Raw genomic sequence first — 15,813 nt, forward strand, 5'->3', positions numbered from 1 at the left:
ATAACATGCAAAACATCTTCTTAGAAAAAATCAAGAAATTTATCACATAAAAGTTCAGATGTAACATACATATAGAGAGCAAGAGAACATTTTTATTTTTATTTTTGACATCCTTTAAGATACAGCATGAGAATTAGAAAGGAAATTGATGTAATATTGAATGAGGATTATCAAGTTGAAAGATGAAAGGAGGAACTTTACCCTAACTTTGGATGGAGTGAATCATGAAGGAAAAATTAGTTCCTTCAGCTGAGCTTTGAGCCAAATACTGATCACTGATGTCTACAACTAAATCCAATGATATAAAAACATTTACTGCTCTTTAATGCCACCCAAATTTGTAGTAGGTGGTTTGTTATTGCCAAATGTTATTCAATAAACTCAGTGTCTTATGGCTCAGGTTCTAATGATGGTGATTTAAACACTGTGCTGTCATACTGCTTACAATAAATAACGAAGAAAGAAACAACCACACCTATCCTAAAAATCATTGGCGCTTATGATAAAATTGGAACTTTGTTTAAGATAATTACGAAACAGTTACAAGGGGAGGGAAACAAGCAATAACAAATACAAACCTTTTAACATGAAGCGTCTTTTAGGGTTACAAGAATAAATGCTTGCAGATGTAAAAAGATTAAAACGTGAATAGTTAAATAGTCCTGGCAAAGGGAAGAGAAGATAGTAAAAGTTAATCATCACCATCAATTAGTATCATAAAAATCAACACGTCCGCCTGATTTGTAGGTATCAGCCTCTAGTACTCTGATGAGTTTTTCTGCCGACTGCTCCACTTTCACTAAAGTGCCGGTTTCCTTCATGGAGCTGAAAGCATTCTTGACTTCTTCATCTCTGATTTTGTCTAAAAGAGTAGAGACCATGTTGGTGTCAATTGGTCCTAGAAAATGAGAATCATAAAATAATTAATCCTCCTAAATGGCTAGGAAAGTAAAAAGAAAACATTTAAAAACGAACAAATAGGGGAATATTAATGCTTAAAGTGTTTTTGTGGGAAGATTAGTACCATAAGAGGATAATGTAATGTAGGGATCAACAGGTTTAACTTCTGAAAGAAAGTTAGTCTTCAGAAATCCAAGTTTTTGGATAGTTTTCTACAGTTCATTTCAGGAATACCTAACATTGATAATGGAAATAAATAACGTTTACAGAATAGGTGAGGGGGGAGGACTCGCTGGCTAGCTGTTCTGGGCGCTAATTTCATGGCATAAAATAAAGTTCAAAGCATAATCAATACAGTATGTAGCTCACCAGGGGAATAGTTCAAAACACGCAAGTCAGAACTTTCTGCGCCTAAAACTCGGAAGTACATTTCTCGAGCAGCTTTTCCAATGCAGTAATATCCAAGAGATTTGATCGGTTCTATTGCAGCCAATGAAGTAATGTTCACAAAGACTTTTTTACAGCTACTCTTTTGTAACCGTCTCATGTATTCTGAGGTCAGAGCAGTCACAGAGTAAAGATTTAATGCCATGAAACTAAAACACACATAATCACAACAGATTAGTTTCTGAAAAACAAATTTTATAGAAATCAATTTTTAGTATCTCCACTTAAAAAAAAAAAAAAAAAAAAACAAAAAAAAAAAAAAAAAAAAAAAAAGCACTCTTTTCCAAAGCAAAATTAGAAACTTCTCGAATGTCTGAGTACATTATTAAAACATTACAAGGCAAAATTGAGATGATTGAGAAGTATGGTGGGAGAGCCTCACAATGCTCCTTCTATCCTAGGGATTCTTTATGAAGAGGGTGTCAGTTTGAACACTCTTATCACAGAAGTCGGAGGTTGATTCTCAAATTTCATGTTAAGAGTAAGACTGCCCAAACAGTTACCAGTTAACTCCGAACACTTAAAAATATGAGAGTGAGGACATTTACAGTACTACCTACGACATGAACAATGTCTGTTGTGGGTCAAATGTTTCCTCCGATGGTTCAGAAAAATAATAGAGGTATCAAAAATTTCAATTTTTTCCCCCAAGAAAAATTTGTTTATTTAGTTTTTAGTCAATGAATCATTGTGACTTTCAACTAATACAGGGTGTTCGAAAAGTCCCCTCCCCCCCCCTCTAACTTTTGACCTAATTGAGGTAGAGATTTGAAACTTGGAGGGTGTTCCTAGATCAAAGGGAGCTACTTTTTGACCCCCCCAAAATTTTGGGGGGCCCCATTTTGGGGGGGTTACGGACCCTAACTTTTAATTTTCAAATAGGAAGACCCCCTTTGTGATACCTCGTTCGAAAGAGCATAAAAAAAGAAAATTTTTCGCGCAAACCGGAAGTCATTATCTCAAACCGTTTCAAAATGGCGGCCGGTCAAAGTTCCAAATGGCCGAAAATTGGCACCTCTGCTATTTGCACATGGATTTGCTTGAAACTCGGTATCTGGGGGTATTTTGGCACGAGAAAAACGAATTTAACGTTAGATTTTCAAAAAAACCCTAATTTTTCAAAATGGCGACCGGTTTAGGCTCAAAAAGGCCGAAAATTTGACAAACTCGATTTTTTTGCCAATGGATTCACCTGAAATTCGGTATCTGGGGTATTTTGACCCGAGAATAACGAATTCAACGTTAGATTTTTAAAAAAACCCTAATTTTTCAAAATGGCCGCCGATTAAAGTTCAAAATGGTCAACAATTGGCAACCTCGACTTTTTGCCGATAGATTCGCCTCAAACTCGGTGTTTGAGGGTATCTGGGTGGGAGACAAACGAATTCGACGTTATTTCACCGAGTTTCAGGCGAATCTATCGGCAAAAAGTCGAGGTTGCCAATTGTTGACCATTTTGAACTTTAATCGGCGGCCATTTTGAAAAATTAGGGTTTTTTTAAAAATCTAACGTTGAATTCGTTATTCTCGGGTCAAAATACCCCCAGATACCGAATTTCAGGTGAATCCATTGGCAAAAAAATCGAGTTTGTCAAATTTTCGGCCTTTTTGAGCCTAAACCGGTCGCCATTTTGAAAAATTAGGGTTTTTTTGAAAATCTAACGTTAAATTCGTTTTTCTCGTGCCAAAATACCCCCAGATACCGAGTTTCAAGCAAATCCATGTGCAAATAGCAGAGGTGCCAATTTTCGGCCATTTGGAACTTTGACCGGCCGCCATTTTGAAACGGTTTGAGATAATGACTTCCGGTTTGCGCGAAAAATTTTCTTTTTTTATGCTCTTTCGAACGAGGTATCACAAAGGGGGTCTTCCTATTTGAAAATTAAAAGTTAGGGTCCGTAACCCCCCCAAAATGGGCCCCCAAAATTTTGGGGGGGTCAAAAAGTAGCTCCCTTTGATCTAGGAACACCCTCCAAGTTTCAAATCTCTACCTCAATTAGGTCAAAAGTTAGAGGGGGGGAGGGAACTTTTCGAACACCCTGTATAAGAAAAACTAGGGCAATACTTGTCTCACGCAATTTTTGGTGACATCTATATGGGTCAACAATTCATAAGTGTAAAAAATCTTGAAATTTTTATTCACTGTTTAAGATCTGGATCTTGGGTGAAAATTAGTTTGTAAAAACTAAAGGTTAAGTTGATTACTTTAGGTAAAAATACCTGTTCCATTCATCAGGATCCTTCATATCGACCGCAAGTTTTGTGCAATCACCAAGAGACCCTGCATTGTGTATGAAGAGAGATAAGGAGATGTCAGGGTCTACTGCACTGAAAAGAGTTGCGTATTCTTCTAGATTCACTTTGCTCAAGTCTGTTTGGTGAACCTGTCATATATTAAAAAGAAATTAAGAGTTATCAAACAATATTAATAAAAATAAAAAAAATAAAGAGGATAAAAAAATTATGAAATGTTGCATTTCATTTTTGAGAGGCTGAAGGCCTAAGTTCAAAAATTGTGATTTTATTTATCATAATCGATTTTCTAAAGAAAATACGCTATTCCAGTCTTTACAAGAATGGCTAAATACAAATTGAGAGGATTATGAACGAATCTCTTAGTTCAAGAACGACCCATCTTGGAACAATGGAATTTGTCAGGAGACGATAAAAACTGTGTTACAGCTACAAAAGGAGCATTTCTACGGAAGAAAATGAATGCCGGGAAAAACCCAAATTGGGCCGTTTTTGAACTAAGAGATTCAAATATTGCAGGGTAGGTAGAATACTTTTTTTTTAGTTCCTGTTCATTATTGAATATTGAGGCGGGGCAAGTAGAGTTAAGTTCATATAAATATTACAGTCCATTGACTATTGATTAAACTCTATGAAAAAAATATGAAACAGCTGGAGGGCAAAGGCATTATGCGGAGTACTTACTTTGACTTTAACTGCAGGATTAGCTTCTAAAATTCTTTTTCTTGTTTCCTCAAGTCCACTTACAGACCTGGCTATTATTATTACACTTGAATTGGCACCTAACAATTTTGACAGCTCGCAGGCAAAAAATTGGCCGATCCCTTGGCTCGCACCAGTTACAACCAAGCAGGTTTTTTGACCCCAAAAAGATGATCCTGGCATTATCTAAAATGAAAGTAAGCAACAATTAAATCTCAGTGGAGGTAAAAACGAGTTGGCATGAAGCAAGTCAAATTAATATTTAAACCTTGTGAACAGAGCCAGAGGTTAAAAATCATAAAAAATGTAACAGTGAAGTACTTGCACAATGATTGAAAGTACGATGAGAGAGCTCAGAGACGGTGATTTAAAAGCAAGGTTTCAAGTTCAAGAATATCAAATTTTTTAGTTGCACTTTCTTTCAAGTATTTGAAGCTTTGCACCTGTTCATAAATTTCAGATTTTTTTAAGGGGCCGCCCTCAATGCCCTTAAGTGGTGCGTGACCTGATTTTTGCCAACATTCAGAGGCGCATATCAACCCTTCTGACAAGAATATTACAAGCACCAAAACATCAACTTAGCAGGAGACACAAAAAACTGATTTATGGTTGCTAAAAATGTTACTTCTGCTTGAGTTTCAGGACACAGGCATAAAATGCCCTCACTAATAACAATTAAATAATAGTTTAAGGAAAAAACAATTTTTTATATGGCGCTTGTGATCCTGCATTCTAAGAGAATTCTATGAGCTAAGTAACGGATCTAAAAGGATGTTTTTTGGCGCTGTGATATATTTGTTCACTGCTCAACTCTTAACGTTAAACAAAACCGACGAAGTAAAAGAAAATATTAAAAGCTTCTCACCATTGCCAAACTAGGCGCTTGTGATATTTTTCACCAGAAATGGCACTTGTCTTATGCGTTTTTCTTTGTTTTGGCAGGTTTCCAAAGAATTTGATAACTTTAATTTAACAAAAAACCATTATTTCATAGATAAAAGTGTCTGAAGCTCTGCGGAATCCAAAAGCAGTAATGAAAAGGCGTTTGTGATACTAATTTCAGGAGACAATATCTGAAATATCAGCCACAGAATTTGTACGTTCCCTTGGGACTCATGTTCATGATGATAGGTAGGGAGAAAAAGTTAAAAAATTCTTGAAATTTGATAGACAGATGGTGTTCATGAAACATTTACAATCATCTTTACCCTACAAATCCCTTTGCTTTTTATTACATGATACAACGACCTTGTGGTTAATCATCTTCACAAATAAAAGGAGAGGGCTCCTTAAATACTTACTGTACGATCTGCAATCAATTTCAGTTAAGTTGAGGTTGAAGTTTCAGTTTTCCGGCTCTGAGGTTTCCTGCTGAGTTGTTTCAATATGATTTAATTCTAAATAATCTGCTTTCAATAACTCTAGAGCTTCTCCCACGGTTAGTGGCGTTTCAGGGTTGATTTGATTGCGCAACCACTGGGAAGGTAGTTTCGGTAAAGAAGAATCTAGATCTAGATCTGTGTTGGATATGAGTGCTGAGTTTGAGCCAGAGATCAATCGCACCATGCAGGATTCGCGGAATTCTTGCAATGAAGCCAAAAGTTCCTTAGTCCCAGAGTCCCCAGAGCTACTTTGCTTGGAACTTTTGAGCTTTGACAATTTTTTTTCTGCAACAGAAATTTATAAGTTTCTCAGTAATATGATCAGAAAAAAATCCGTAAAATTTGATTTACAGCACAGTGAAAGATGACCCTGAAAGATGTAAAATACTAATATAATACTCTGATGTCTCAAAATTGAAAGAGAATCCAAGGCTGGTAGTTCCATGTGTCACCACTATTTTGATACATAGGGCTAATTATCAGGGGTGCATGAAGTCCTGAAACACTGACTGTCCACTGCGTTTTAGTATTTTAGCCTCATGCCTAAATTTCCTATTTGCCTCACAGAATAAAGTATCCGATTTATAACGTTACAATCCAACTTGGCCAAAATGTGCCATTTGCCTCACTTACCTATAAAGTGATGCGTCAAAAAAGTAAAAATTGATTTAAAAAGATCATTGCTTTTGAAAATTGCTTGGTGTTTAAATACCATGGTCTGCGGCAGATCAGAAGATCTGACATTATCTGATCTGGTAACAGACGATTTCATTCTTGCTACATTCAGAAAATTGATTCTTCTCGAAACGGATGCAAGTTTAAAGGGTATTTTTCAAGACGTAAAAGATCTCAAAAAGAAAGACGAAAGTGTTGCAGAAAAATTTCACTCATCCACTGGTGATATCGAGATCGAGGGATGAAATTTTTGCCACTAGGCTTTGCCCTTTATTTTCGAGGTATTTTGCTTAAAAATTGATGAGACATTGTTAAGGGACAAAGCTAACTACTTTCCAATCTTTTGATTTTTTGAAAATAACTAGTATGAAACTCTCAAGGAGTCAAATATCAAAATTGTGGCGACGGTGGTGATACATGGAACTTAAAACTCGGTTTTCACCTTAGGAACAAGCATAATTACAAAAGAGAGATGGAGCCTGGGAAAGAAAAAGATTTCAGAATTTGACAGTATCGATCAGGTGGATGGGCAGTTAAATTACTACGTACTCCAGAGATGTAAATCATAATTACCTAGAGCAGCAATGTACTCATCAGAGTCGGGCAGACGATTACTATTCACATGAAAATTATCCTCAAATTCCTGTGGCTCTTTTGATGTACTACTTTCACTCACTGACTGACTTTCTCCATCCTGAGCATTCCAGGGATCACACAATGAATCCAACACCATTATATCACCACCTTTTGATAGGAATGGAATGTCAATCAGATACTAGGTGGTGGATAATCAACCGAACTTCGGAACAAAGGAGTGAAAATTAAATTACAGTGCTAGAACAAAAACACTTATCGCTGATTGTCAAGTCGAATTAAAACTGATCGTGGAGAAGAATTTCTCTTAGAAAATACTTATGCGCTTTTTTTTCTTTTCATCACATACTTCGTAATCAGTCTCTGATATAACCTAACATTTCTTATCAGTAACCAAAACTAGAACGTCAAGCCGTGGTTGGTGGATGAAGTTTCGCGCTGTACCGTGTGGGCGCCCAATCAGCGCTTCGTGCGAGCTTGACTTTCAAAGCGCGCGAGATTCAAAATGACGCGTGGGCCTCGGGCGAGCGTCTATTTATTTCCGCAACACATGCTTTCTGCGCTCCCCTCTCCCCCTCACGATCGCCGACGTACAATAATAGCCACTAATATAATAGCAGTTATTCCATGTTGCAGACTAGGAGACCGGATTGAACTTCTATTATTTTAAGTCTCCCATCATCAATAAAGTAACAGTATGCCAAATTCAGAAACATGAAGTTAATTCCCACTCTAAATAGCTCGACAGCAAAATCATGATAGGAAATGAATCCTTGAGCTTCCCAGGGGTCAAGCACTATATCAAAAATTAAAATAGTCAAATAAGTAAACATTAAACGATTGAAATACGTTTTTTTCGGGTTCTAACTAATTTTTTGGCGCTCATTGCATCTGGTATTATTCGAGCTAAGATTGCTTGAATATATAACAATTCTGTCAAAACTCGAAAAATGTACGAAATTTTTCCATCATTCGCCGTGATACCAGACTGGAAAATTCTTCCGATTCAATTGTTTGAAGCATGGCTTGAAATCGCCTTCAAAATTATGCACATGCAACCCGCCAACCACCGCGCGGGGTATGCGGTATGAATAGTTAGCTTGAAATTTTTAAAAGACGTAGGTATTTGGAGGAAGAAACCCCCATAATTTTTACCATGCGAAGGCAATATTCGCTTTCTGGGAACATTTTTTTTTTTTTTTTTTTTTTTTTTTTTTTTGTAAAGAGTATGAATATTCTAACAAAAAAAAATCGATTATTAACGTCAAGGTTTGATTTTCTTTAAACACAAATTTTAAGCGGAATTTTCGGAAGACTGAACTTGAGGTACACACAATACTTACGTAAGATTTTTTTTTTACCTTACCAAATCAGTTTTTTCTGTAAAATAAAATAAAAAAAGAAGTTAACATTTGCGGAAAATATAGAGTTCGCACGTGACATTACGTGACATTGCATGGTATGGTATCGTGGCGTGCGCAATTCTTGATGAGCCATGCATTATGTAAAAGTCTAATTTTAAAGGAGATCCGAGAGGTTGTTTTGCACCTACTGAAATAAGATGGTTTAAATATGTTCCAATAATCCTCAAAAAAAAATTTAAAAGTATTAGAAGACTCGAGTAATGCTGAATATAAAAATGAATCAAATTTTTCCTTCAAAAAAGTAGAAAAAAGAAACTTACCCCTTTAAACCGATAGTTTATAATCCCTCACGAGAAGATCCGGTTACTAAAAGCACAGTAATTCCTCACAACACAATCGATATAACGTGAATCCAAAAACAACACCGATTTTCAGAACCTTTGAAGTACTTAACTAAACCGTGTAACCTGCATATATTTGACGTGTCAGTGACCCAATGAAGATCAAAGGGCCCTACACGTTCATGTTATCTTCAGCTGAGCACCGGTGAAATTACACTCCTCTTTCAAAGGACTGTGTCGTAACACTCCAAAGACGATAGCCTTGCATGAAATGGGTGGAACGGGAGTTCTCTGATCGCGCGTACAGCGTTTCGCTTCGGCCGGACTAGTGTGAACGATCGAGAAAAAGCTATTGGTCGATTCGAAGGCCCGGCCCGGCCGGGGAGAAAATGGGATGAAGAAAGAATAGCGGACCGCGAGAAGAGAGAGGGAAAGATAGTTGCGGCTTTAAAAAAAATACCAAGTTGCGTAACCAATGATTACCTGTCCAGTTCATTGGTTTTCCAGCATCTCGTCGAGAACTGACCAGCTTGTTGCGTGCATCGGATTGGATTATGAGATCGGCCGCGCCGCGCCGGTTGAATTTAATGTTCCCGCTATGCATCGTGAAATTTGGAGCTCTATCCCAGGCTATGACGACCCAAGTACCTAGCAGAAAGAAATTTTAGAGTTATTGACAGAATTACGCATCTGAACAGGATTAACGGTCGGTAATTTTTTTCAGGTATCTATATGGATATAATTCTGTCAATATCTTTAACATTTCTCTATAAAGTCTATTTTTTTCAAAGGAAAGAAAAGTAACCAAAACTGTGCTTGAAATTCAATTTCACAGAATTCTTTTTTTAAAATAAAATCGCAGCAATTCCTGAGAAATCGGTTCGATTAGTTCTCAAATGAAAAAATTACAGCGCATTACTTAGTTCTCAAATGAAAAAAGTAAAAGCGCTTCGGTACTGCAAGTGAGGACGCAAATGAAGCGCCTTCAGTTGCGCGTGATACCCTACGCATTGTCTCGTTGTTAGTTTGGTGGCATATTGTAGCCGTGCTGAGCCGAAACCAACTTTAGGCCGCGAAAAGAATATTCCATGTTTTTTATTTCTGAAATGCCCCTAGCCAGCTCCTGATCAGAGTATTTTCCAAATTAGAGCCGAACTAACATATGATAGGTAAACCACCTAGACGACTACTACGGCCGAAACCAGCCCCATGTTTGGGGTGTTGGGGCGAAACGGGTGGAAATTGAAACCCCCCAGATTCTGGACCGTGCCGGGTCCGCGGAAACAGGGTTGTTAAACTGCTTTGTTAAACTGTCATATCTTTGCACAGATTTGCCATTTTTTCTCTCAATTACACACACAAAAAAAAAAAAAAAAAAAAAAAAAAAAAAAAAAAAAAAAAAAAAAAAAAAAATTGAAGCGCCCCCCTGTAAAATGTACCTAATTATCTGTTTAAAAAGCTTTGGCCGATAGTAATGGCTCGCAAACTTCAAGTATTTTAGTCGAAATACATAATAGACTGTTCATGGGTTTTATATCTTAACAGTAGAATGGATGTTAATATTAAGTACTTAACACAAGCTATTGAATTTAAGACAGCATAGTATTTTCAGGTTTAGACAAAAGTTGTGTGATGCAAAAATATTGCGATCCTTTTATTCTTCGAAATTTTATTGTCATTGAAAGTTTTTTGTCGGCAGATTTTCTTAAAACCTACTATTGCTAAAATGAGTTTCGCAGAAATTCCAGTGCTTTTACTTGTTTGTCACTCTATCCTCCTCTATTTTTTTTACATTTCCATCATCATTATCTTTCGGGCCAGGAACTCCCAGGCCATGAGGCCCAGGTGGCAGCCCTGGGCTCTTTAATTCCAGAAAAAAAAAATTTATTTTCCTTGAAGCTTTGCATTACTGCAGCAAGGCTGAGAGTGGCTTGATTAATTTTTGGACTTAAGTTCAAAGGATTATACTTAAAGTAGCAAATAACTCCTTGAGGTTTTTCAAGTTAATCCCGGGACACCCTGCATCATGAAACATCAGCAACTGATATCTGTGTAAAAATTATTACAATGTCCTGAATCGCATAATATGAGTATCAGAATTTTGGCAAGTTGCAGAATGATACAGACAACAGCACAAGCGCAGGCATTGTACGGAGGGTATGATGTAGCAAAATAAATAAAGCAAGCATGTTAGAAGAATATAAATTTATTTAGCAAACACAAAAATATAACAGATTTAAAAATTATCAACGATCTGATTAAAATATGTATTTTTCAATTTTTTCCCCTCCTGTGATTCATTTTATTGTTAGAAAATTTTAAGCAATATAATCAGCCATTGAGATAGAGTTTTTCATTTGCTGACAGATCACCAGATTTGTCATTTAAAAACAATTGGTCATAAAATCTTAAATATGTGGCTGTCTACAGGACCAAAGTCTGCAAAAATAAAAATTGAGGTATTTTTACCAGAGCAAAGAGAAGAGCTCTATGCACACAAAGAAAGCCTAAAAATATTAACAGGATATAGAAGGGTTTGAAGTTTCCAGTTCAAAAAATGTAGATATTTTTAAGAAAAAGTTACTTGTCATTCTAATCTGCATCATGTTTAGAGCCTCAATGTGCCGGATTAAAATGCAGTATAATGCCTTCTGCTGGTACAAAAATGAACCAAACAACTTACCTGGTAGTTCTTAGGACACAGGGGAAGGGAGAGATCTCTGTCGAAATCTCAAAATCTGATTTTAGGACCCAAGGCGACAAAAATATCTCTACCTACCAGGAATTTTGCCTCATGAACCAGGTAGGTAATCAGCTCCCTTTTGCCATAGATTATCACATATTACAAATATTTTCATTTTACGTACATAAATTCAATAGTTTAAGAGCTGAAGAAAAAAAATTTCTAAAACAGGTGGAAGGTACACAAATACGCATACTTTCACCATATTTAAATGCTCAAGTACATTTAGTCACGATACCACAATAAAAAGTTGAGAGCCCTCAGACAGGTTACATGAATGCCAAAGATAAGATATGCTAAGTTCCGTACTTATTTGCATTCAATTTTCGAACACATTCATCTGCTCTCAATTGGTAATTTTTTATTTGATCTATATTCATTTTTCTAAAAGTATGAAAGCTCTTTGGTAGATGTAGGTTGAATTTTAGTTTGAAAAAAAGACAACTAACTTTGTAGGCCGAAGCTGATTTTCCATTTTTCTTCATTCCTCTGCTGTGTTATTTAGAATTTCAGCCAGAGGGCTGAAGTAAATCGTCCAAAGTTGATTCGTCCGAACTGGAAAAACAGAGTAAATATTCCCTCATTTCCCACAAATAGAAAAAAAGATCCGATACAACTCTCTACAATATGTTCTTTCATTAAACTTTTCTTATTTCATACGGAAATTTTTTTCTAAGGCCCTCATTACTACTATAATTAGAACCATGAAATAAAACATAAGTTTTGATCATTCAGAGACTGGTAACAGCCTTTATACGACTGAAAAAATTGTATTTATACTTTAAGTAGTTAGAATGAAATTTACAGAAGATATTTAATTACTGACTTGAGATCAAAATTTGAGATTCAATAAATACAAACTGAAGGCCTCTCTTCTTTTAGAAGTCCCTTTATTATCTTTCTGCTCTGCTCAGTGTTACAATCAGTTTTCCTTGGTAAATTGTTTCACTGACCAAGTATGCTTGTGAGGAATGCTCTTTCGAAATAACAACTCTTGTAATTCAAAGATAGGGCTGCAAGTAAATGACAGAAAGAGGTGGAGTTTCAGGGTTTATAATTTGGAGGCGACCTTTTAATTTGTTTTAAGGGACTAAAGATTATTATAGGAGGATGTATCTTTACTAAAAGGAATTATCTACATCTGAATAAAATCAAACAGAACTACAAAGCACGCAATTTCAATGTGCATAGTTCTTTTTTATTTTATTATTTTTACAAAGTTGCTTTTAATTTGAATACATCTGACAACCTTTATGTGTGTAACATTCTAAGCTCAAGAGAACTCATCTGGTCCTAAGTGTGAGCCCCACATAACCGGTGGAGCTAAAATTTCATATCTGTGATTGTGTGTGCTGTCTCTCAAATACCTGGCAGTGTATTTTTTATCTGGGTCTGCATTCTGGTAATCAGTTAGGTAGGGCTCTTCAAGTAACTGGGCATTCATTTTTTTTATGAAGTAGATCCAGGCATCAATAGTTTTGGATTCAGTTGAGTTTTTGTCATTGTATATTTGGACTGGCTCAACTACCCTCTCATAGAAATGTGGATGTTCCTCCAGCTTGTCCAGATTAAGGAGCATGTCCTCATCGACTTCGTACAATTCTCCTTTGACTTGCTGAAACAGGACAAGAAACCAACATTTTCAAATAATCGAGAACAAGTTTTTTTTGTTTTTTCTCTCAGAGGAACTGAACGAGTATAGAGTAGATTAGGTACTTTGTGTTTGATAAGTCAAATTAATAGATAATATCTGAATTAAATCCATCAATGGTCGTGCATACATACTTGGGTCAGCTTATTAATACTTATTTACCTAAGTGCTTTAGAGGGCCGCTTGTTACCTTCGAATTGTCAAGAGGACTACAGTACATAGTTATTCACAGATTTTGTTATCAATTTACCTCATTTATTTTACCTCATTTCAGTTCTCAATTTTACCTTATTTCAGTTCTCAATTTTACCTTATTCCAATTTGAGTCTTGAACTGGAGTCAAGACTGTAGATCAAGTTAATAGATTCCACCTATCCTACCTTGTAGAATTCGACATCGGTCACCAAATTTTTTGCATTCTTTATTCTTAGCCTGAATTGTGTACCTAAAGTATACGAGCACAAAGATTCAAGTTTTAAGTTTTGTCCCTTAATTTTGAGCTGTTTTTGTTTCTATTGTCAATCTTTGATATGTTAATATGTTTGTCTTGAAATACATCTATTTTTAAAAGTATTCAATCAAGACTGGTGGCGGCAAAACGCATCTGGTTGGGTGGCAGCATAAGGATGACTTCAGTGTTAATATCTGTTGAAGGAATTGACACTTTTTAAATAAATCATTAGTTGAACAAAGGTTTGAAAGTTGTAAAACCAAACTTCGGTGGGAAAAATTTCATTTTACTCCCAATACATGATGCATTTTAGTACTTTTGGCTTGCAATCATCTCATCTTCAAAATGGAAGTAAATGTTGATAGTTCCTGAGTTGAATATGGTTACTTACATTTCCAACATTGCGGCAAAATAATAAACATGGAATATGATACTTCGAAGCTACAACTAAGGGGAATTTGTCCACTGTGTGCCCTTCTCCAATGAAAGTCGCCTTACCACGAACTTTGTCCAGCAACAATTCGTGATTTGGAAGATTCCTCTTCAAAGTGCCATAAACAAATACTTTAAAAGTTTTTGGACTAATTTGATCTGTGGATGCCTCAGTCATAGTTCTAATACTGAAAAGTCCCTGAAAAGAAAAGAGAAGAGAAAACTGAAAACACACTTCTTTAAAAGAAGCTGCTGCATAGTGATCTTTTCAAGGTAGCACAGCATTTATAAAAGATCATTATGATGACAGTTGAGCGGTGAATTTTAGAATTTGGGTACCTAGGTTCTTAAATGATGATTTAACCACAGGATACTGGGTGGTATAGTTTTAGCTCTCAAATTCCTTAAATAAAATTTTTTTCTGTTTGTTTATTGTCTTCCACTCTCTCTTTTTGGTTTAATAAACTTGAAATAAAACTGTTAGAATGTGGGAGGAAAGGAAATTCTTTGTACTTAATATTTTTCCCCCCAAAATTTAACTGAAAAACTTTCAAAAAAACTTTAAAAATATTTACGGAGGTTTCTAGTCACTTGAAATGTATGAAGATAATATTTCAAAAAACTCAAAAATGAAATATCAATGTTTCAGAAACCTTTCACAAAAGTTTTCCTTGAAAAAATACTCAGTTAGATGGTGGATACTTCACTAGTTCATAGTGCATTTTAACATTTTTACCTAGTTTCTGAAAAGTGAATTTTAACAGTCACTGACTGCTAATGAAAAAACAATAACATAACTTACGCATGAAAAAAATATTGCACTCCATTTGCGATTGATTTCCATATAATGATGGTGAAACTGCAGAGACACATAGGTACCTATCTTGGGTTACAATGTTGCAGACTTCCTGCCGCACTTTATTTTTTAAATGGAAAAATACTTGCTGTCATTTCTTGAAATCGTCCCTGATTTTTTTTCTTGTGTGAAGAATAATCTCTGAAAATTTGAAGCAATAACATTGGTTTGCTGCTTCTTTGATAAAGTAAAATCACACTATCAAACTTTTCATCCGACATAATTAAACGAAAAGTTGGATGAAAGGTTGAACACAAAAAAATTTGATTTAATTACCCCCCGTACCTCCGTTCAACTTCACCATCGTTTGGACCGCCAATGGGATGGAGAGTTGAACGAAAAGTAGAATGTGATGTCACATTCAAGTTTCCATTCAATTTTTCATCAAATTTTCATTTTCTCGCATCAGTAGGTATCACACTATCCAACTTTTCATTCAACAAGTTGCGATCAAGAGTTGAATGAAAAGTTTGATGGTGTGAATTGGACTTCGGCTTCCCTAATTTAATATCCCCATCTGGTTTATCTAGAAAGAGATTTGTAGCTTTCGTTTAGCTTGGACGGACCTGCAACTCATAAACGTACGACTTCCTGGTGATTTCCAGTTCATCACAAGACAACATGGAGCAGAAATTGTCATGTAAATAAGAGATAATATGAATTACTCACAGCGATGAAATAAAGCAAAAAAGCAACAGGTCCGAGGCAAGATCTAAATTTGAACATCCCTCTGCTCATCTCAACAAATGATTCAAAGAAAAGTAAGAATCTTCAAGGAAAGTAAAAATGTAGGTGCCTACATACACTGAAATAGAGGTACTCCAAGTTCAGTGGATTGAGATAAAAGTTACTCACGGTCTGAAGGCAAAAGCTAAATGCCGGCCTTTGGTCAAATCTCACAATTGGTCGCTTTCTTTTCTCGTCTACCTCCTGTCTGCTTCTACTTCACTAGAATTCCCTTTGCTCATGCTCTTATCACACTGTGCTCTTATCACAAAATATTCTAACCTTAAATTTCGTCA

At 35.9% G+C, this 15,813-nt stretch overlaps 2 protein-coding genes across 7 annotated transcripts; both read right to left on the bottom strand.

Moving 5' to 3' along the window:
• Positions 1 to 17: 17 nt before the first annotated feature.
• On the bottom strand, positions 18 to 8,955 carry LOC109036651 (sepiapterin reductase). 2 transcript variants are annotated; one of them, XM_019051009.2, is made up of 6 exons: positions 8,638 to 8,955; positions 5,604 to 5,969; positions 4,285 to 4,488; positions 3,568 to 3,731; positions 1,270 to 1,496; positions 18 to 898 (listed from the first exon to the last, which is right to left on the bottom strand). In XM_019051009.2, the coding sequence occupies exons 3-6, from the start codon at positions 4,483 to 4,485 to the stop codon at positions 705 to 707; spliced, it is 786 nt and encodes a 261-aa protein (XP_018906554.2). In that variant the 5' UTR covers positions 4,486 to 4,488; positions 5,604 to 5,969; positions 8,638 to 8,955; the 3' UTR covers positions 18 to 704. The 2 variants fall into 2 exon arrangements, with proteins under 2 accessions (XP_018906554.2, XP_018906546.2); XM_019051001.2 differs by lacking the exon at positions 8,638 to 8,955 and adding an exon at positions 6,933 to 7,331.
• A 1,893-nt stretch (positions 8,956 to 10,848) lies between these two features.
• Positions 10,849 to 15,790, bottom strand: LOC109035943 (putative gamma-glutamylcyclotransferase CG2811). 5 transcript variants are annotated; one of them, XR_011899752.1, is made up of 5 exons: positions 15,461 to 15,603; positions 13,895 to 14,134; positions 12,769 to 13,016; positions 11,851 to 11,956; positions 10,849 to 11,097 (listed from the first exon to the last, which is right to left on the bottom strand). XR_011899752.1 is itself a non-coding variant. In XM_019049809.2 (4 exons), the coding sequence occupies exons 1-4, from the start codon at positions 15,527 to 15,529 to the stop codon at positions 11,911 to 11,913; spliced, it is 603 nt and encodes a 200-aa protein (XP_018905354.2). In that variant the 5' UTR covers positions 15,530 to 15,603; the 3' UTR covers positions 10,849 to 11,910. The 5 variants fall into 5 exon arrangements, 4 of the variants coding, with proteins under 4 accessions (XP_018905354.2, XP_018905362.2, XP_018905370.2 ...); XM_019049809.2 differs by having other exon boundaries at positions 10,849 to 11,956; XM_019049817.2 differs by lacking the exons at positions 10,849 to 11,097; positions 11,851 to 11,956; positions 15,461 to 15,603 and adding an exon at positions 15,647 to 15,790 and having other exon boundaries at positions 12,578 to 13,016.
• Positions 15,791 to 15,813: the final 23 nt, after the last annotated feature.

Source organism: Bemisia tabaci, chromosome 4 (genome assembly GCF_918797505.1).
Source record: "Bemisia tabaci chromosome 4, PGI_BMITA_v3".
NCBI lineage: Eukaryota > Metazoa > Arthropoda > Insecta > Hemiptera > Aleyrodidae > Bemisia > Bemisia tabaci.

Excerpts from the sequence above, each read along its gene's own strand:
- LOC109036651 (XM_019051009.2), bottom strand. The coding sequence starts at position 4,485 with ATGCCAGGATCATCTTTTTGGGGTCAAAAAACCTGCTTGGTTGTAACT. Across the intron at positions 1,497-3,567 it reads GATCCTGATGAATGGAACAG|TTTCATGGCATTAAATCTTT; the intron begins GTATTTTTACCT and ends TGTGTGTTTTAG. Across the intron at positions 899-1,269 it reads TGTTTTGAACTATTCCCCTG|GACCAATTGACACCAACATG; the intron begins GTGAGCTACATA and ends CTCATTTTCTAG.
- LOC109035943 (XM_019049799.2), bottom strand. The coding sequence starts at position 15,529 with ATGAGCAGAGGGATGTTCAAATTTAGATCTTGCCTCGGACCTGTTGCT. Across the intron at positions 14,135-15,460 it reads TTTTGCTTTATTTCATCGCT|GGACTTTTCAGTATTAGAAC; the intron begins GTGAGTAATTCA and ends TTTTCTTTTCAG. Across the intron at positions 13,017-13,894 it reads TTTGCCGCAATGTTGGAAAT|CAAGTCAAAGGAGAATTGTA; the intron begins GTAAGTAACCAT and ends GTCCTGTTTCAG.